The following is a 22,823-nucleotide window of genomic DNA, read 5'->3' on the forward strand; positions in this document are numbered from 1 at the left end:
CCGGAAGAAATTTCTTTAGGTTTCTTAGTCCTATATAAGTACCTAAGATCTTCTTGGCGAATAACCGATATGAGACTAAACACATGCCCACACGGGTCCTCACATACTCTCTCCGTTCAAGCCTTGACATCCTTGTCAGGCTAAGGATTCAAATCTATTCAAATCTAATCATAAGCACCACGATCGGTCCATGGTCAGCCTCTATGAATTTGTGTTGCAGCCTTGACATCCTTGTTAGACTAAGGGTTTAAATCCATTCAAATATCTAATCATAAGCACCATGTTCGGCCCTTGGTCAGCCTCCATGAACTCGTGTTGTAGTGTTCCCTGGTTCACATAAGCTATGAGCCGAATTTTTGCAAGAAATAGGTTATACAATTATAAAGTTCTTGCAAGAAAATGATGGGTGATTGGATTAGGGTGCCCTTTTTGTGGGATAGGGGTGGAAAATATAGCTAATCTTTTTCTCAGATGTCCTTTTACAAGATCTATATGGACCTCCTTATCTAGATGTCTCTGGTTGAATGGGTTGCCTTCTAATTAATCTTCATGCCCTTTAGATGTCTTGAAGATCGAGGAGAATTTGAGAAGATAAAAAGAGGAAGAATGACGACACTATTTAATGCTACAAAGCTAGGCTTGTAGCAAAATGATTTTCACAAAAATATAGAGTTGATTTTGATGAGACCTTCAGCCCAGTTACAAAACTAACTACTGTCAGAGTACTTATTTTCTTAGTAGGAAGCAAAAGTTGGTCGACGCCGCAGATAGATGTCAAGAATGCTATCTTATATAGTGATCTTAATAAGGATATTTATATATTGTAGCCTTTTGGGTTTGTTGATTTCTCTCATCTTGAGTTTGTTTGTAGACTTAGGAAAGCTTTATATGGTCTCAAACAAGTACCTAGAGCTTGGTATCGAAAAATTGCAGAGTATTTATTATTATGTGGTTATTTTCTATCTTTTACGGACACTAGTTTATTTGTAAAGTATACTAGTAAAGGTATAGTAATTGTTTGCCTTTATGTTGATGATTTGATTGTTACTGATGATGACATTGATGAGATCTGTAGTGTTCGTGGATAGCTATCTATACGGTTTGAGATGAAAGAACTTGGTGAATTGAGATATTTCCTGGCATTAAAGTAGCTAAGCTTAAGAATGGCTATTTTATTTGTCAAAGAAATTATGCTTTTGATTTATTGAATAAGTATGGATTGGCTAATTGTAAGAATATACGGACACCAACTGAATCAAATCTAAAGTTGAGTATATAGCATGGCAAATTTTTTGATGATCCTACTATATATAGACAGGTTGTGGGCAGTTTGATCTATTTAACTATCACAAGGCTAGATATTTTTTATGCAGTTGGTATTGTCAGCCGATATATGCAGTGTCCTCGACAACCACACCCTGATATAGTTTCACAGATCCTAAGATATATTGCTAAGACTGTTGATTATGGTATTCTATATACTAATTATGCTTTAGTCAAGTTAGTAGGTTTTATAGATGCAGACTATGCTGGTGATGTAGACACACGTAGGTCTACCACTGGTTATTCTTTTAGCTTGGTATATGGTATTATTTCTTGGTGCAGTAAGAGACAACCTACTATTGCATTGTCTTTTACAGAGAGAGTATCATGAGGCCGCGATGGCAGTTCAAAAGTTGATTTTGTTCACGAGGTTGCTTGGTAATATAGGTCGGGATACTGACTATAATGTTCCTCTTTATTATGAATGAGAGCGCAAATCCGATTGGCAAGGAATCCATTATTTCATGCAAGGACAAAGCACATTGAAGTTCATCATCATTTATCAGAAAAAAATACAAATAAAGATGTTGATTTGCTTCTAGTGGGGTACAGGATGTGATGCCGCCGCAACTACAGATTGTCAGGGCTGTCAGTTATTGGGGCTGTCAGCCCTTATTCACCCTTGTTCACTATGCCGATTGTTCTTCGTGGCTGGCAACTTCTTGGTTGGAGCCGAAGTTGTTCACCAAGCTGAAGTCATTCGTCTCAGTTTATGTCCGAGGACAGAAAGTCGGTTAGGCCCGAAGTCGGGTTGTCCAGTATTTTTTCAAACACTTGCTCCCCACTTTTGAGGCCAAATAGTACTCTGGTTCGTGCAATGAAAGTTGAGCAGTTACCTCGATCGAGAAAGAGACCTTTGTATGGTCCTTCACTTTGGTTTCTGACTCTTATTCTTCTTTTCAGCATGCCCATATGGTTACCGAGATAGAGTGGCTGGCCAAGAGGTCCACGAAGACCATGGCGGCCTTTGAGTGGCCTCAAGGGGAAATGGAAAGCGGCCTTTGAGCGGGTTGAGCTGTGAGAGGCAAAGACCATGGCGGCTGACGCAAAGTCCAAGTCGGCCGAGGATGATTTCGAGTCAGCGAAGCCAACGCTTTGATCGCACGAACACAAGCAGGGGTGAAGGAGGTCCAAGTTTTCGTGACTAGAAAGGCCCTCAAATTTGCTAATCAGAAAGTAGCAGACCTTTCCGTGGAGCTGGCCTAAGTTAAACAGAGGGCCCAAGAGGCCAAATAGTGGGCTGCTAAAGTGGAGCAACGAGCTGATGAGGCTGGGCGGCAGATCGAGGATGCTGGGCGGTGGGCCAATGAGGCTGACCGACAGGTTTGCTGAGGCAAGGGAGCAAGCGCTTCACACCAAGGTGAAGGTCGTGGGAGCGGTCGAAGAGTACGGTGCCTCAGAGAAGTTCTGAGAGGAGGCCTTAGAGACTATAGTGACGCCTTTTGGAAAGGCTTTGAAGCATGCCAAGATCAAGCTCAACGACTTTTCTCAAGGATGAACTTTTTCACCCTCGATGTCATTGATGGCAATGCTAGTGATGGCGGCAACCCTGACGGCGGCCAAGGCAGACAATGAAGGCACCAATGGGGGCGAGAGCAAAGAATGAAGTCTTCCACCTCGTTATTTTTGCTTGTTTATCTTTTTTCTCAAGTGAGTCGAGGTTGATCAGCCTTTTTTTTTTTATTTAGCTTTTGCTAGGGTCAGTGTAAAAGGATACAACTTTTAAAAAAGTAAAAAGTTTTCCAAGTACCTGATGTCGGTCTTGATTCGCATCGTATTATTATTTGCTCTTTATTTAAGCCCTAATCGTCGTCCCAAGATTCGACCTTTTGTTGTAGCTCTTTTTGCTCGGTTTTTGCCGAGGTTGTTGTATGCACCAGAAGTTAATGAAAGCAGAGGAATTTTTTGAAGTACTTGGCTTTAATTTTTGTTTTTTGTCGAGCCTTCGGCGCAGCGAACGGTTCTCCTTCTTGGGCCATTGCCGACCTAAAGAGGCCGGTAGACTCACCGAGCCTTTAACAAGACAGTCGATTCTCCTACTCAGGTCATTATGGACCTAAAGAGGTCGCTTGACTTACTGAGCCTTCAGAACGGCGGTCGGTTCTCCTACTTAGGCCATTGTGGACCTCAAGAGATTGCTTGACTCGCTGAACCTTCGGCGCGGCGGCCAATTCTCCTTCTCAAGTCATTATGGACCTGAAGAGGTCGCTTGACTGGCCGAACCTTCGGTGCAGCAACCGGTTATCTTGCTCGGGTCAATATTAGAGTTGGGCACTGGGCCAGGCCGCCCATGGCCCGGCACGAAGCGGGCCGTGCCTGGCACGGCCCGTGTGCTACAGTACCGGGCCGTGCCTGGCACGGCCCATTAAAGGGGGCCGTGCTGGGCTGCCATTTTCTGGCCCGCGGGCCGAGCCCGGCACGGCCCATTAGGGCCTGGGCTGGCACGGCCCGCGGGCCTGGGCCAGCCCGGAACGGCCCATAAGGGCCTGAACCGGGCCTGGGCCGAGCCAGGCACGGCCCGTCTCCCTTAAAATAAATGGAAATAATTTTTTTAATAAACTAATAAATATTGAAAACTAAGGATTTATTAATAAAGCCACCTTAATGGTGGGAGGTTTGGCATAGACCCCTACCAGTTTATTAATTTAAATCAAAATGGTACATGAAGGGAGATTTGGACTTTGGACCTTGGTCTGACCTCCAGAATACAATAAGAAAGAAGAAAAAATAGAGATGACTCACTTTAACAATTAAAAAAATAAAAATGTATAATTATAAAAAATTAAGAAATCTTACTAATCATCAGTGATTCAGTATTCACTATTCAGTAGTGTTTGTATCATCATCATCAGAGGATGTTGTATTATATCCACCTTTATCTTGAAGTCTCGCCTCAGCATCCAACCAATCTTTGAAGCAGAGAAGCATCTCAACCGTTTCGCCAGTCATCCTACTTCTCTTTTCGTCAAGAACACGCCGACCTGCACTAAAAGTGGATTCCGATGCTACTGTGGACATCGGCACAGCTAAAATATCGCGTGCAATTGCAGACATAACAGGATATTGATTTTTAACACTCTTCCACCAAGATAATACATCTAGACTCTCTATTTGATTTTCATCATATGCAGACTGAAGATCATTTCGTAAATAAAATTCTAGTTCACTACTTAAAGATGAAGAAGATGAAGATGAACTTGAAGCATGTGTGTGTTTTCTCTGTGCAATGAATGAAAAAATAGATGACGAACGAGAACTACTAGAAGAAGAAATAGAGCTTTGTACGGAGAATCTAGATCCACGAATTTTTTCATCATATATAGCATAAATATCATAAAGAAGTTGTTTTACCTCAATTTTAGCAGGTTCAGGATCTTGAATCATATTTTCACAGTATGCATCAAGTAAAATTAGCACGCCATTCAATTTAACTCTTGGATCAAATACAGCAGCTAAGTTATGCATAGGATATATCTTGTCCCAATACTCATTCTATTTAGATTCCATTTGTTCAATAATAGGCATTAAAACATCATCATATCTATGTTCTGCAAATTTTTGACTAATTATATATGCTTGTTGTAAAAATGAACATGAAGTTGGATAATAAATACCAGAAAGAACATTAGTAGCATTATAAAAACTAAGCAAAAAATCTTCCAAAATTTTTCCTTTATTCCAATCAGTTTCAGTCAATGTAAAGCCTAATCCACGATCATTAATATATGCACTTAATAAGTTTTTATATGGGTATGCATCATGTATCATGCTATATGTTGAGTTCCAACGAGTAATTACATCAAGTTTAAATTTTTTAAAACGTTTACCATGATTTATACATAGTTCCTTAAATTCTTGAAGTCTTGATCTTGAAGCATGAATAAAAAAAATTGCATTTCTAATTTTTGAAATCACATCTTGAATCATGCCCATGCCAGCTTGAACAGAAAGATTTAAGATATGACATGCACATCTAATATGCAATAAATTTCCATTTAACATGGGATGCAATGAGTCCTTTAATAATGTAACAACAGAATTATTATTAGATGCATTATCAAAAGTAATAGACATAATTTTATCATTAATATTATATGAACATGCAGTTTGATAAATGACATTTGAAATTTGTTGCCCAGAATGTGAAAAATCAAAAGCACGAAAAGCAAGAATACGTTTATTTAATTGCCAATCATTATCAATATAATGAGCAGTAATGGCAATAAAACAATTACTACCTACAGATGCTAACCAAATATCAGAAGTTAATGAAATTTTTACATTTAAAGTAGAGAGTGTTTCAATTAAACTTTGTCTCATTGCTAAAAAGTTAGTCATAGCTACTCTTCCAAATGTACGCCTACTAGTTCTTTTGTAAGCAGGTTGTAGATTTAATTGAATATATTCTTCAAAATTAAAAGATTCACATAAACTAAAAGGTAATTCATTCTTAACCATCCATTTTACAAGTGCTTTTCTTTGATTTTCTTGATTATATGCAAAATTACCTACAAGTGATCCCCCTTATATATTAAGGGTACTTTGAGTTTGAGCATGAGAATCATGCATCCTATGACTCTCTTGATGTCTTTTTAAATGGCCTGTTCCCCCACTACTGCTATAACTATAAAGTTTGGCACATTTTTTACATTTTGCTTTCCAGACTCTATCAACCATAATTCTATCAAATTCATTCCATACAGCACTAGTCCTCTTATGAGAAGAGGTTTGATCTCCACTCGGTTCACTAGTTCTAGAGGAACTAGGAACACGAGGTTGGGGATTAGTTTCTTCTTCCTCAAAAACAGGAGGAATGCCAAAATGACATTTCTCAAAAGATGACATATCTAAATTGATGAATGCAAAAAATAAAAACTAACCATAAGGAGAAATTGAGTAGAGGGTCAGAGGGCAGAGGTAGAGCCGAGATTCTGAGCTTCCTCTTGCGCTCTCAACAGGAGTGACCTTCTCTTCTCAATAGGAACCTCCTCTTGTGTAGCACTTGAACACTTGCTAAATACAAACTAAAAATTAAATTGCTAGAAGAGCACTTTAGAAGAGAGAAATAGTAGTAGTAGAGAAGGAGAGAATAGTTGGTTTGGTGTGGTGAGAATGAGGGAGGAAAGGGGTATTTATAGGACTCCAAAAAAAATTCCCAAAATACCCCTCAAATTAGCCATTTTTGTACTGTTGGGAGGGATATTTTGGGAAAAAACCAAAAATAGCCGTTGGAAACGGCTATTTTCTCCCCTCCTTCCAGACGGGCCGTGCCAGGCACGGCCCGTAACGGGTCGAGACGGGTCGTGCCAAGCACGGCCCGTTTGGAGCCGTTGCGGGCCGTGCCTGGCACGGCCTGTTTGCTGGGGCCGTGCCAATCCACGGGCCTGGGGCCGGGCCGGGCTTCGGTTTTTCGCTGAGCGGGTCGTGCCTGGCCTGGCCCGGCCCGGCACGGCCCGATGCCCATCACTAGTCAATATGGACCTAAAGAGGTCGCTTGACTCGCCGAGCCTTTGGTGTAGTAGTCGATCTTCCTATCTCGAGAGTATGCTTCTCAAGGCATCTCTAGGGTTGGCTACCAGAGAAAATTCGAGCGGGCTTGGTCTTCTCATCTCAGGAGTATGCTTCTTGAGGCATCTTTGAGGTTGGCTACTAGAAAAAATCCGACTGGGCTCGGTCATCTCATCTCTGGAGTATAATCCTCGAGGCATCTTTAGGGTTGGCTACTAGAAAAAAATCGAGGAGGCTTGGTCTTCAGGAGGTCGGCGTCTTCTTTTCTCTCCGGATGGGGGTCTCGAAGGGATCCCAAAAGAGCTCGGTTTAGGGAGTCCTCAAGCATCCCGAGGGTGTCTCCTTTATTAGGGCTCAGACATCCTCGGGATATCCCAAGTCGAGTATAATTGGCACAGTCGTCCAATCTGAAAGATAAACACAATGAGAGAATTTTTATTGAAAATAAGTTTGGACTTCGATGAACCTTACTAATAACAGGCGCGAAGGTTGTTATGTTCCTAAGCTCGTGGGATCTGGGTGCTGTCGAGGTCTTCCAACCTGTACGCGTCGAAGATCCTCAATTGCCGAATTTCGAGATGCTTCAAAGGCTTGAGTCTGATGATGAGCGTTGTGCACTTTGCTTTGCTACTTAAGGCGAAGGATTCAAACCAGGGGGTATACTCCGCTAAGGTTGATGAGTATGGGACTGGCTTTGCTGCCCCCCATACTCGATGACCTATCCACGTGCATGATTTATGGCAGCTTTGTGGTCATCTTTTTTGAGGAGTTCGGCTATCTAAGGCACTTGGAGGCTCGGCAAACCCACCTGCGATGGTGTTGATGATGCCTACTGTTAGGTGATTGTCGATCGACTCCGAAAGTGGCGGGCTAGAGGAAAAAACAAGTGCTTCTTGGTCATAAAGAGCATGGACATACCGATCCAGCCGCCCACGTCAAATGAGTGCCTCAATCTTGTCTCTGAGCTAGAGACACTCCTTAGTATCATGGCCATGATCTTAATGGAAACAACAATACTTTTTCTTGTCCTTGTTGAACGCCATGGCCATGAGGACTTGGGCTCTCGGGGCGGTGAGAGGGGTGTATCTCTCTACCTTCCGAGAGAGCTTCTTGAGCCATCAAAGGACCCTCTTCCGCTGAGATGAGACACTCCTCGACTCTTTTCGCTCCTCACATCCCCTCTTGGTTCCTTGGGGGGGGTCTCCTGTCAATAGATTCATGGCGGGAGGCCATGGCTTTCTTAGCATTGACATCTTGTCAGCTCGTGCCAATATTTCGGCGAAGTCGATGGGGAAGCACTTTATGGGAGAGAAGAGGAAGTTTGATGGTTGCAGGCCACTCTTCATTACAAACATCGTGACCGACTGATTTAGGTCACAGACCTCCAGCGTTGCCTTATTAAAATGGCTGACATATTCTCTGAAGGATTCCCTCTTCCTCTACTTGATGCCAAGCAGTTTGTCCGAGCCATTGCATCATCTTTAGCTGGAGATGAAGTGCATCATGAAGAGGTGGGTGAGTTGCCCAAAAGAGTGGATAGACTTGGGCCAAAGTATGGAGAACCAAAATCGAGTCGCCTTGCATAGGGTCATAGAAAATGCTTTGCAAAGTACGACATTGATGGCTCCGTGCAACTTCATAAGAGCTTTGAAGCTCTCAAGGTGGTCCAAGAGATTCGAGGTGTCATCGTACAGCTCCACTTGAGGCATCTTGAATCGATATGGGTTCGGTATCTCCATGATCTACCAGGAGAAATGGGACTTCGAGGAGAAGTCGATGGCGATGCCTGCCATTTAAGGGTCTGAATCTGGTAGGCCATTTTCTCAATCCTCCTATCGAGGTCGACACCCCGCTAAGATGGGGGATCCACGAGACGAATAAAAGAGAGGCTTTGGACGGAGTCCCCACCAGAATGGGGTCTTGGAGTGTGTCGTCTCTTGTTTCAAATGGGGCGCTCAGCCGGGTGTGCCGACTTTGATGCGATCGCTCAAGATCCCAGTCCTAAGAGAGGTGGTTGTTCTGGGGCATGTGGTGCTCTGGTGACTGGGAATGGGGGTGATGCTAGCTAATTTTTGGTTGGGCTGGCCATGCCATTGTCTGCTGCAAGTTCTGGACCATTGTGGTCAACACCTGCACCTATTGAGTGAGCAGGTTAAGCTGGTCGTTTTCTACAAGTGCGGCGGGTCACTTTGATGGTGCAAGTTCAGGGCTCTGCAACAACCCTTGGGAGGTCGAAGCATGGCATTATAAAACATGCGATGCGCTATGAGTTCCTCACGACTCCATGCTCGCCATCTCTCCCTTTGATTAAGGTTGATGTAGCTGGGGGTTGGACCCTTCCTCTAGCGCTGATCTGTTGTCGTCGTATCCCGATCGAAGTAGGAGCACAGCTCGGACGACCCTGAGGTCAACTAGAGATGAGCTAAGCAGGCTAGTTGAGGTGTTAGGCGCTGGACTCTTCAGCTGGGTGTTCTGCAAGAAGTCCACTTGCCGAAGGATTTCTGGCGGGAGATCCTCTGATGCCTAAGAACAATAAGGCAACAGTATGTAAGGAAGAGACTTTAGTAGAGTAAGGGCTTTATGAGAAGGATAGCATATTACATGTATATTGAGTACCTGAGGTCCCCCAGGTTGCTCTCCTTATATAGAAAAGCCAGTTTGTCGTTACTTAAGCCGACATGGTGTGCAATGAAGGCTAGACAGTGGCCGGTGGTATAGCAGCGATGCAGGTACCAATTCACGTGAGCAGTAGAGTGCACTAGTGGGGCACATGATGTGATGCCGCCACAACTTTATATGGACTGCCAAAGCTTTCGATTGTTGGGGTTGCTAGCCCTTATCGATAGTGCCGATTGTTTTCTGTGGCCAGCGACTTCTCGGTCGGAGCCGAAGTCGTTTACCGAGCCGAAGTTATTCATCTCGGTTAACATCCGAGGTCGGGGAGGTCGGTTTGGCCCGAGGTCGAGATGTGTAGTATTTTTCTCATTAGATAGCTTTTATCAAATTTCTGCTTTATTGTAGGAAAATTCTCTGGTACCAATAAAACTAACTTGGAGGAGTGGATGTTGTCGATTATTTAATTAATAAAAAACTTAGAATTAATCTTTAACTAGGATTTTTATGGTGCGGGCCGCCCACTGTAAGGTACTATGCATCTTTGGATAGGTGCCATAACAGAATGGACCATCAAATAATATGCACTATGTCTGATAAGATATGTACTTGTGAATTGTCTTTCTTGTGGCTGCACGCCTGCACATACTCTGTGGTGCGCGGGGCACCGCAGAGGATTCGTGCTCATTAATTTTAGGGTCTCGCACGTGCGTAGGAAGGGTATAATGGGCCGGCTGACTGGTTGGCTGTGGGTCCACGGCTGCGCATGCAGGTGACTGCTTGCTCGACTATTTTGTCAAATGATCTCCTGCAGCTTGTCTCAGCTGGTGCTTCTGGTTTTAGCTTTCTAAAGACTTGATCTTTTTCTCCTACCAAGACCATGATGACGACAACGATAATTAAGCGCTTGAAATCAATCGTTTGATCATTATCATATTTGGATTTCAAACCCCGGTGATCAATTGAACCACTCGAATGAGCCCTGTGGCATGCTTATATAGCTTTAAATATCTGAGTTGTTATATAGCTTAAACTATCTGAGTTGATATAGATTACAAAAACCAATCCCCTCCCCATTGTTTCATGCTTTATATAGCGAGCTATCGACTGTATAGTACACTAGAAACGAAACATTTATACATAGATCAGCCAAGCTTCCAAGCGCTACCGCCCACCATGCTGAACTTCTTGAGCCTTCCAAACAGCATGACAGCAATGAGAGTGAGCTTTCCTTCAGTACTCCATTTCCCTGAAAACCCAACCCATGTATCCTCGCATTGCCCGGTGGGATTAAGTCGACGTTTGCAGCTATAGCCGGTCGAGAATCCCACATTGCCAAATGCACTGCGATCGATCAATTTGCAAAGGTTTCAGTTGAAATGCTCATTCAAAGTGAAAACATGACAGTATCAGAAACAGGAGAGTGATCATAGGTATGATTAGTATTAATAATTAAATTGTATATGACTTCATTAAAAATGCCTTTGCTCTGACACTACTCGGAAAAAGCATAGAAGACGTAGCTGAGTTTTACTTGCATAATATCATGCTTGTGAAAAATATCAAAGAAATAGAAAATGAGAGCGGAGAACAAAGATTTCATATATAGTTGACTATTTATTTATTTTTTTGATGTAAAAGGAAGCTGAGTGGATTAAACCATCCTCAACCACAGAATTTGTTGATATAGAGAAGTTACAGAGTTTCAGCCAAAAAAAAAAAAGAGAAGTTACAGAAGGAATTTACAGAGTGGATAGTTGACTTAAAACTTCGGTTTTATGGCTCTTCATTTTTTTGCATGTTTTTCTTTCTTCTTTCATTTTTTTTAACTGAGGAACCGAGTGTAGACATGAGTAGGTCCTCAACCATTAAATGATACACTAGGTCACTAAAGCACCACCCCGCATTATTCATGCAACAAATAATCTCATGATAAGATCTAACGTGTTTGGCTGGTGTTAGATCTCTAGAGCTTGTCACCTCTACTTTCTGAATGCATTTTGCCAAGTACATATCTTTCTTCCTTTCCTAAACGTTTTTTTATCTTGCGGTTTGATGGCTAGCAAGACACTTGTGGCAGGCAAAGGCACTACAACGGTCGGTATGGGAATTTGGGAAGTGGACGACCCTCATGATTACAAGTAGGTCGTGGTACTTCGCCTTCCTGACCATGAGCGGGCTTGGCAAATTATTTGTAAAACTTTGGGCCTAAGCCTTCTAGTAATAGTTACTATATACATGTTGAGGTCATAACTAAGCATGGAACATACCTGATCACCTCGATGACTATGTTTAAGACGCTAAAGTTCAAGGGATCTTCGGAGAGCTTTTTCCTCTCTGTGATGCAGATGATGATGACGAAGATGGCTAAACACGAGAGCTGCGGGAGAGTCAGGTTTTGCACAAGGTTTTTTCTCTTGCTGCCACCTTCCTTACGCTCTGAAGGCCCATTACCATCTCCTAAAGGAATAAAAGAAGTACAAGGAGGAAGGTACCTGAAATGAGAATTGGCAGTTAAGAATTAGCAAGAATGATTAGCTAAAGTAATTAACTTACATATCAGGCATTCACTGATTCACATTATCTTTCGGTAGTGACCAAGTACAAACATCTAAGTGCGCGCGCGTGGGTTAGTGACCCAATCACGCGTGCCAAACGTGGTTGATTGGTCCACACGTTCTGAGCCCCATCTAGAGTACAAGTATAATCGTGCCTTAAGTCTAGCACTACAAACATGTTCCTAGAGGGCACCTCGGTGCCTGACACGGAACCCATATTCAAATGAATCCCTCCATTCTAGCATTTGGATACTAGGTTGGTATCGCACTATCACTATCGGGTTCGAGTTGTATCTTTCGCCAGAAAGAATGATTCAATATCTTTTGTGACATCATCCGTCGGATTGCATGGCTTCAAGATCTATGAAAGTTGATGAAAGAAAAATTTGGAGTGCTTTCATATTTGTGCAAGATGCGATCCAGCGGTTAACATCGTGAAAAAAGATCAATTATTCTTTCATGCAAAAGATGCAATCCGAACCCATCCCTACCTTATCATAAGTGTTCTCCAATCTCGATTGGATGCCATGCATGCTGTTGGCCATGTGGGGTAAAGGCAAATAAAAAATGAAGATAGAAGCAAAGAGTAGATACATCATGACCACGTAAAGCACCAAGATGGCTGGCGAGACGGCAGAGAGATCAACAATGGACTCGCCGGCATGCCGCGAGTTGACCGACTGGAAGAGTGAGCCCACGATCTTGCGGTATGGGTTCAGCCCATCCAAGCCCACAGACCTCCATTCCAAGCAGCAGAAGAGGAAGAGTTGGACCAGGACAAACCCAAGCACGGTGAGGGCTAGCAGCGCTGCATGCGGGCCTGGGAGCAAGTGATCAAACCCCATCTCTGCGTGATTCCTCACCATATAATCGAACTCTTGCCTCTTTGTATGCTTCTTGAGGATCCATATGACCAACCTCAAGAATGAAGGGAACATCGTGTTCCCCGCGAGGATCTGCGCTACGATCAATAGAAGAAGTCCCGAACAATTCTTAAACACCATCATGTTCTCGTTAGTTGGAATGAACCCGCAGTTGGTGAATGAAGAAACCATAGTGAAGATGGAGAAGGTGTGGAAATGGATACCCTTGCCCTCAAGCACAGCTCTTGCACTTGGAATGAGGCTTAGATACACCAAGATAAGCACATAGCCAATGACGTGAAATACTAAGAAATAGCCCAGCACGATAAAGCCCAGATGCTTTATAGAATTGTACCTCAAGTCCGAGCCACTCCCGGGACTAATTGCACCGGACTCCATTGTCCCGAGCTCAAGTTGGTCGGCGACCTTGCCGAGTTCCTTGGAGCTTAGCTCTATGCTAGCTTTATCATATGGGGTTTCCTTCTTCTCGAGCTTGATCCTGGTGAACTGAAGGCCAACTATGGAAGTGAACACCTCCCCACCTACTAGCATTAGAAGAGTTAAGATTACAAGCTGGGAGTTAGAGAAGGACTCCATTTCGACAGCGACCATGCTCGAGACGGTGTTCGCGGACACCGCCATGAAGAACAAGTCCAAGTCCTCCGGCTTGCTCGCCGCATCTCGCATCGGCAAAATCTTTAGAAGTAGGAAACCAATTGAAGAAACAAGGAAGAAGTAACAGAGCTGAATCCACAATGGGTTTGCATGGAAGAGTAGAAACTGATAAACAGATGCGGCAAAATCACGGAAAGAGCTGATGAAAGAAGGCGGTTGCATGTGCAGTGGACTGCGAAAATATATAAGACTTTTACTGTGAGCAGGAACGACTTCCATTCGAGTAGGTCGAGCTTGTTTAAGCGGACGGAGTGCTTGTAAAGGAGTTGGGTATATTCTGTGGTATGGGAGGGGAAGGAGTATATATAGGGAGAGCAACAATGGAAGAGCCATTGCTTTCTTGAGTGCCGATTTCATCTTAAAAGATGGGTCTTCTTCTTCTTTTTTTTTTGTATTTTTTTTCAATAATGGGCGAAGTGGGTAACTTTTTCCAAATAATCCGCTGCCGCTCTATGATCCAGAAGGATTGAACGTGGACCACTTTGATTACTATGAGCGGAGCTGCATGGGGTTCAAGAGCGAGATCCGCTACATCAAGAAGCTGAGTTGCAAACTAAATTTCAGAAAGCCATAATTTGGTCATTTGATGCCCAATTGAAATGATATTGTCTTGAAGTTAGGTATATTTTTGAGATTTACAACTTTGGGCTGAAATTCTATCATTTAGGCATCGAAATAGGTCAGTCAACTCGAAAGTTTTCTTTTTGAATAAGACTTTGATTGAGCATAATTTTCTATCCAAGAAAATTCAGGCGGAGCAATAAGAGGCAGAGTTGATGTAGATGTCAAAATGTACATCGTTAAGAATTTCAGTTTTTTCTAAAATATTTTTAAATTTTATTTTTTAAAAAATATTTTTATTAATTATATTTATTTTAGGGTATCTAGTTTTGATTTTTTTTTAAAAAAAAGAGAGAAATACAGCCTAAATTGTGCAAGAAGAGATCTTACTAGCAGTGTTCTATATTTAAATTATCAATCAAAGAATATAAAACTTAAAGCTCTATTCTATTTTCATCTTTTTTTGAAAAATTTGAGTTAAGCGGGGTTTTTTTTTTCTTTTTGGATCACATCACTAAGGAAAGCTAAGACAATACGGATGGTTCGCTATCATGTCAGGGCACTATGGAATCTATCCGATGGGGAAGCTACCCACCCATCGCAAAAGTTCATGCAGACAAAGTGACCGCACCTGCCTCTTTGACCAAGTAAATTCTTTTTTTAACAATCTTTTCAATGTGCTTGGAGTACGGCAACTCATCCGTTGCACCGTTCCCCGTTATGTTTTGCGTCCTACGTGTCAGTTCAGGACTGGGTGCAACACAATCAGGTGGGGTTGGGCCGCCCTCAGTGTCATCCTTCATCCATTGCCGCATGCGGTGGCTCTGGACTCTCCCATGATGCTTATACGAGCGCAAAGCCAAACCCACTCATGTTCGCTATTTTTTTATATAAGAAAATTTTCTAAAAACACAGTAGATGAATAATATATTAATTATAAAAAAGTACGATAAGAGAGAATATGCTTATTCACAGTCTTGTATTTTAACCGTTACAACTATTTAGACATCAATATATATATATAGCCTAACAATATAGCTAATAACAAAAAAATAACAAGGCTAATAAAAAATATCAATTATATTTAGACTAATATAATAAGATAATAGTAAATTTGCTTAACATCCTTCCTCAAATTTAAGTTGGTAATGTAGAACCAATTTGAGTTTGAAAATCAGATCTTGAAACCTATAGTAAAAATATCAGCAATTTGATCAACTAAGGTGAACGAAAGATACTATATTGTACCATGAATAACGTATCGGCACACAAAATGATGTTTATTTTTTATATGTTTAGTGCATTCATGAAAAACATCATTATGAGCAATTTAGATAGCACTATTATTGTCATAATAAAGAACGACAACATTATAGTATTTAACTCCTATATCCTCTAACAACCAATATAACCAAATAAGCTCTTGAGCAGTATCCAAATGGCACAATACTTAGCCTCAATACTAGATTTGGCAAAAATTGTTTGTTTCTTGCTTCACCAAAATATAAGAGAATCTTCCAAAAGGAAACAGTAGCCAGTAGTGGAGCATCTATGAGTAGAATCATCCACCCAATCAGTATTTGAGTGGGCACATAGGTCATAAGATAAGTGCGCAAAAAATGGAGACTCGTGAAATAATGTATACTTAATGTAATGGAGAATATAGAGTACAACTATATATATTGGGTGGTGTGCGAAGCTGATAAAAACGAACTAATTAACTAGATAAATGATATATGCAATGTTATGATGGATGACGATCAAATAAATTAAATTCCCAACTAATTGCCAATATAAACTAGCATCACTGCGTAGTGTTCCACAAAAATAAATGAGTTTAGCATTAGGTTCACAAGGAGTTGGAGAAGTTTTATTATCAGCTAGATCAGCTCTAGAAATCAAATAATTAAAAGCATACTGAGCTTGGAAAAGATAATATTTATCAGAACTAGATAAGACCTCAAGACCAAAAAAATAACCAAGTGGACCAAGATCTTTCATTTCAAATGCTGACTTAGAAACTATTTAAAATAAGAAATGTTGACAAGATCATCACTCATGATACTCATATCATCTACACAAAGTAACAAAAGAACAGTCCCTAAATTCGGTGAACAAAGAATGCAGAATCATACGAACCGGAAGTGAAGCCAAACTAACAATAGTACTGAACATAGCAAACCATGTTCATGGAGCTTGTTTGAGACGGTACAAAGCTATCCGAAGTCAGCAGGCTTTGTTCGGAAGATGTTCAAACCAAGAGGAGGAAGTATATATCCCTCTTGAGCAGGATCACCGTGTAAAAGGATGTTTTTCACACCCATTTAATACAATTCCCATTTTCGTGCAACCGCTGCTGGTAGCCATATGCAATAATTTTTTGCAATCTCGTATATTTACCATTGCAATAATATATACATCAATATATAGCCTAACAATATAGCTAATAAAGAAAGTATATCAAAATTAATAAAAAAATATTAATTATACTTGGACTAGTACAGCAATATAATGGTAAATATGCTTAACAACATATTACAGTATTTAACTTTATTTTTTTCATGCTTTCATTTTTTTTTTCTAAATTGTACATATGAAAGGAATCAATCAGTGTATTGGAAAGTTCAATAGGTGACAAGAAGGCGTAGCTATGATCACGAGCAACTACCATCCGCTCCTTCGGTATCTTTGGAAGGTGGCAGGTTTAATTGAGATTCGCCTACATTCATTTTTTTATATTTTCTTGAAGGTAATGCATCAGCACATAGTTGTTGATAAAAGGATAGACGCGTTTTTTAAAGTGGGATGTAGAATTTTTCTATCATAAGATGCTATCTTTGTTATCTTTGAGAAAAAAGCAGGAAAAGAGAGGTGCTAAAAATCTTCATCGCGCCTACTCCACAATTCGGACTTAATTGATATTGTGGGGCGTGGCAGGCAACGGTGCTCGCAAACTTAGGACCTGTGATCAAGTCGTGGCCCGAAGGAGCGGCATACCCTGATATCCTGCACCATGCCAGCAGTGCGCCACATAGACAAGTCGAGACCGGGTGGCAATTTGAGAAGAAATTATATCCTGCGCAGCAAGCACTATGTGCATGCCGCCAATCACAGCCGCTCGTTTCTGCAACGATGCATCAAGATAATCACTAAATGAAGAGAGTTCATAGGAATGAGGGGTTGTGATGAGCAACATATGCGGCCAGGTAGTGCATGCCTTGTGGGATACAATTTCTCCAATCCAAGATGACCCTATGATGAATAGGGCTCACAGGAATCGAAATGCATGAATGGCGTGGTGCATCGCTACCTGTTAAGGCTGCAAATGGGTCGGGTCGACCCGTGACCCGACCCGACCCGAATTTTAGGACCCGTGGAGCCGAGTCGGGTCCTAAATTTAGACCCGTTCTATTTTTTAGGTCGGATCGGGTCCACCCAATCTTGACTCGAACTCGGACCCAGACCCGGACCAAATCCGACCCATTTTTCTTCGGTCAGATTTTACTATTAAAGACAATAATTGCTTGATGTTATTTGCTATTATACAGTGGAATTTTGAATATAAAAATACATAGACCCGGTCCCGGACCCGACCCGACCCGATTGACCCGTCGGGTCAAAATTTGTAGGCGGATCTGGGTCTAAAAATTAGGACCCGAATGAAAAACCCAATCGGATCGAGGTTACTTAGGACCCGACCCATTTGCAGCCCTACCACCTGTTGCACATGATGTAGGATATAATTTTTCCAACGAGCCACTATACTTCATGCGGAAACTAGAATGGCCGTACATATAGCCAATCATAATCTCCGTTTCCTATGGTTGTGGATTGAGATGCGTGCTTGATGAATGGGCTCGTGGGAACCAACATGGGGAGGTGGGGGGGGGGGGGGGGGGGGGGGGGGGGAGGGGGGGGGGGGGGGTACGTAGGTCAACACTGGTCACCAGGTGTATCCTATGGTTTTTAAGTTTTTAACCCCCCACTAAAGCCCCGGAAGCCTCCACCACGAGACCCTGGGATATTGTAGTTGGCTTCCGGGGGGTACTAGAATGGTCGTACATATAGCCAAACGAGCCGACGAGCACAGATAAGTCAACCTTCTAAACAAGTGAGGCACGTAGGTCAACACTGGTCACCAGGTGTATCCTATGGTTTTTAAGTTTTTAACCCCCCACTAAAGCCCCGGAGGTCAACACTGGTCACCAGGTGTATCCTATGGTTTTTAAGTTTTTAACCCCCCACTAAAGCCCCGGAAGCCTCCACCACGAGACCCTGGGATATTGTAGTTGGCTTCCCATCAAGTGCTCTAAAAGGGAAATGCCACATTCTCGCTTCCAGAGAGGGTAAGGCAAAAGAATTAAGATATAGCATAAGTGCCGTAGGGTCCAAATGCACTGCAAGTGGCGCATGAGGCTTTGTTGTTGTCCCACAAGCACTATAGTGAGGCACAACCTTGCACTCTAGGTTCGTCCCCTATAAAATACTTGCAGGCAACTGTTAGGTAATTGTTGCCGTATTCCCATCTTTTAGGAAATATAAGATATCTTAAAGCTGATGCAGTGAAAATAGCCAGGAAAATTTATTTTTCTTTTTTGCCGATAATCACCTGGAATTACGAAAATAATAGCGTTAATGCCGTATATGTATATAATATTGATGATTTTTTAATAGCTTAAGCTTTTGAGTCCAATAGTTGGTTAATATGATATTAGAGTCAAGGATCTTTATTTTACTCGATTTTCTTGAATTATTCTTGACTCATTTATGCCTTCGCATGCATGATCCAGGCTACACATGAGAGAGGTGTTAAGGCCTAACATCATGGGTTAACCTGATACTTTGTTCCTTGTTGATCTTTGCATCCAAGTTTTTTATAACAAGATCTATAAATTAAATTGAATAAATACTTAAGAGAACAAATTGTTAATAATTAAATTGCTTGATAAATGCTCTTCAATGGATTGAAGAAGTTCCTGTTTTCAGATTAACCTAATTGCTCATCAACAATGAATCTATCCTATGAAATTAATCTTCTTCCACTTCTTGCATACTTAAATAATTTTTTATCTTTTGAGAAAATATGATGGGAGTGCCATATCCCAAGTTGTAACGAGGACCTCTCTCCTAGGAAGTTGCCCGTTTATTTGAGTCGTTCTTGATTTGCTCATTTATACCTTCATGTTTGTGGTTCAAGCCAACCTTGAGGAGGATATTAAGACCTAATATACATTATTGATCTCTTTCTTAATGGTTTAAGTTTTTAGGATCTAGTGGTTTATTAAGCCAACATTGGATAATTAGTCAACCTACCACTTTGTTTATTCTCGATCTTTGCATCCAAGTTTCATATAACAATATCTATAAGAAAGAATTTGAGGTTTTTTTTTTTTTTAAGAACAAATTGTTACCGGATTTCTTGATAAATACTTTATAATAGATTGAAGAAGTCCCTATTTCTAAACAAAAAAAAAAAAGAAAAAAAGTCCCTATTTTGAGGTAGGGCGATTCTAGCCTATGAAATCTCCAGGCATGCGTACCGAGTATATTTTCTTTTAAGAAACATGGTGGGAAAGCCACCATCCCAAGTAAAATTGGGGACCCCTCCACCAGGAAGAGCGGAGAAAAGCAACTGAAATTAGTAGGATCTGTCATTCTTAGATGTGCACAAGATTATCTTCATTAAAATATGACACAACCGTACTTTCTGCGTTTATCTCTTTCTGGACGGAATTTCAAAAAGGACAGAGCTGTATCAGAGGAGGAGAGTGCATCTACTCATTCCCAAAAGATGATTGATCCGGCGAAGGAAAGAAATGACGTTTAGATGGAGAGTTAAAAACTGAAAAAAAAAGATCAACAAGCTTGCCCTATACGCATATGACATATTTGCTTGTCTCTGTCTCTCTAGATAATGTTCTTAAAGGAAAGAGTAATCATAGTGCATGAATGAGAGTAGACGGACCCATTCACGAATTTTAGAAATATGATGGATAACACAGTGTGAGCAAATTTTAGTGGCATCATGTTATATTACTTAATAGACAATTGTTCCACTAATCCACAACCTACATTCCGAATAGCAGTGCCCATGACTTTTGGACTTACAGTTTTTTTGTTGCAATACTTGTTCTTACAACCTTGAGTTGCCTGTCCGTGAGTTCCCTTGTAACCACACTTCATTCCTCAGCCCAGTATACACTTACATGTTCCAGTTTTTCAGTGAACTCTCGTACTCTTCGCCCTAGAAAAGCAGCACAGCAAAAAGTGAAAGACATTAATGAATTGCAAGAGCGGATATGTCAGTTCCCCCAGCATTCGCCCCGGACCGTACCAAAAGTGAACTGGCATGGAGGGGGAGAGAGAGGAGCCGAGAAATACTCTCCACTACTGCTTGAAAAGCAGGAAAGAAGGCCCCAAAATCCATCTATTTCATGTAAAATAAAATACATACATACATACATACATACCTATATATATATTATTTATTAATTGAAGTTAGTAAATAATTTGCCAACTTGTTATAATGAAGTTGGTGCTTCCCTTGGTATTTACTATCAAAACTGAGAAAATAGCTGAAATATTTACCTATTTCAGCTAAAAAATTCAAAAAAAAAAAAACCGGTTTGTTTCAAAATTGTACAGTCTGAATTTTTATCATACTTTTCCAATTGCCGATCAGTATGGGTTGACAAATCTTGATTTCCACTATATCTTTCATATATACGAATTAATCAATCATACGCATTATAAGTGCAGAGTGTTTTTTTTATATGAATTAACCTTGATTCCCCTCTCCTTCAGTGATCTCTAGGATGTTTTGATAGTTCCATCCATTTTCATATTGCAACCATCCAATTGTTTATGATGAAAGAAATTGCAAGCCACTACTTATTTTAAGCTTGCTGGTGCTTCCATCGTTGATCCCTCAAATGTTTTGATAGTTGCACCGGCAATTTTCATATCATCTAACTGTTCATGATGAAAGGGATTGCAAGCTACAACTTAGTTTGAGCTCCCTGGTGCTTCGATTTTATTTGGTTATCAAACGTATTTGCTGGATTACCATCACTTTCAATTGAGGTTCTGAAGACAGTTGTTCCTGTTTGATTCCCCCTCGCATGAGTGCATGACCACTCCAATATATTCCTTGACTGAGATAATTAATGCTGAACATAAATAAAGCAAGATCTATTAGATTCTAAAGCAGGGTTGTTTTTTTTTTCGTTTTATTCAATGGAATTGTAGAGCAATGATGAAGTCAATATATTAAAAATCAAATTGCTGCCAGTTAAGAGGTACTGAGTAGACATGACATTCTCCATTATGTTGAGAAAAGATGGTGACCGGGATAAGCGGGCTTCGTACTCTGTGCATAAAAAAAAAGAAAAATACGGTACTATACGGTAGTGTCCGTGAATTCTATTAAGCTGATGCTAGCTTGGTATGGTTTGCTGACCATCACCAATTTGCCCATTTTGGATTTGCGTTGAATTTCCTGTAACAACTCAGGATCTAATTCAAAATGGCTAGCCGGAAGATATTATTTGGGTTCCTTGATCCTGTATAAGTACCCAAGATCTACCCAGCGAATAACCGATGTGGGACTAAATACAAGTCCGCACGGATCCTCACATACTCCCCCGTTCAAATCCTTACGTCCTCATCAGGCTAAGGATTCATATCTATTCAAATCAAATTACGGACACCACGATTGATCTATGGTCATCCCCAATGTATCCGTGCTACAGTATTCCCTAGTCCACATAGGTTAATAGCCGGGTCCGCTCTGATACCATTTGTAACAATGCAGGACCTCATCCAACATGGCTAGTCGGAAGGTATTATTTGAGTTCCTTGATCCTGTATAAGTATCCAAGATCTACCCAGTGAATAATCGATGTCGGATGAAATACACGTCCGCATGGGTTCTCATACTTTCGAAGGCCGTTTTAGGTGGATCCAGCACTCGTACTGCAATGCCCAACTCTCGTAGTGCTTTAGGATGGGATCATGGGAGTGACACTGGCATCCGCTCGATATACCTAGCGTCAAATTTAGGCCAAGCCAAGGTAGCTTTGCACGTTTGTGGATAAACTTCTCCAATGGAAGGGTGGCCACAAAAGCACCATTGGTATGAAATTATCAAATGCTCATGTTGATCTCTCATCGCTTTTGTCAAGGCCTGTTTTTAAGTAATCGACCAAATTGGTAATGGTTGAGAACTAATGCTTGATGACAGTATGTGTCGCAACAATGATCGTATACGTGTCGGCATAATCTTCGTTAGGGTCCGCTTCAAGTGGAGACTGTTGCATATTTAATTTAGTTCGTGGTCATCGACAGGCATAAATAGGAAAGACCAATTCATAAAGCAAGACCAAGTTGACAGGAGAGTGATAAGGTTTGTTACTTATGGTTCATGACTTCAACTCCTTTTGGGTACTTTAAACATTGTCTGAATATATAATAGTTTATCCACCGGCTGTGTGAAAACTGAAAGGTGAGCCGCTCCATGACAAGCTCAACATGAATGCCTGAATAAATGTACTCAACTTGCACAAAATGCCGCTTTTGATTCAAGGGTTAAAATAATAATTACCATTGATTTTGAATAAAAATTGTAACCATGATACCTTTAGTATTTGTTTTAATAGACATGTATTGCATGCATACGTCTGTTGGTTGCATCAATACCACAACAGGAGCCTTTTGATCCGCT

The 22,823-nt window shown here is 41.2% G+C and overlaps 1 protein-coding gene across 1 annotated transcript; it reads right to left on the reverse strand.

Annotated features, from left to right (window-relative positions):
* Positions 1 to 10,437: 10,437 nt before the first annotated feature.
* LOC103701573 (cation transporter HKT1;5-like) lies at positions 10,438 to 13,896 on the reverse strand. Its single transcript, XM_008783694.6, has 3 exons — positions 12,597 to 13,896; positions 11,715 to 11,939; positions 10,438 to 10,788 (listed from the first exon to the last, which is right to left on the reverse strand). The coding sequence occupies exons 1-3, from the start codon at positions 13,871 to 13,873 to the stop codon at positions 10,590 to 10,592; spliced, it is 1,701 nt and encodes a 566-aa protein (XP_008781916.4). The 5' UTR covers positions 13,874 to 13,896; the 3' UTR covers positions 10,438 to 10,589.
* Between the last annotated feature and the right edge of the window lie 8,927 nt (positions 13,897 to 22,823).

This window comes from Phoenix dactylifera, chromosome 2 (assembly GCF_051530095.1).
Source record: "Phoenix dactylifera cultivar Ajwa chromosome 2, Ajwa_hap1_PhDact_Kaust_v1.1, whole genome shotgun sequence".
NCBI lineage: Eukaryota > Viridiplantae > Streptophyta > Magnoliopsida > Arecales > Arecaceae > Phoenix > Phoenix dactylifera.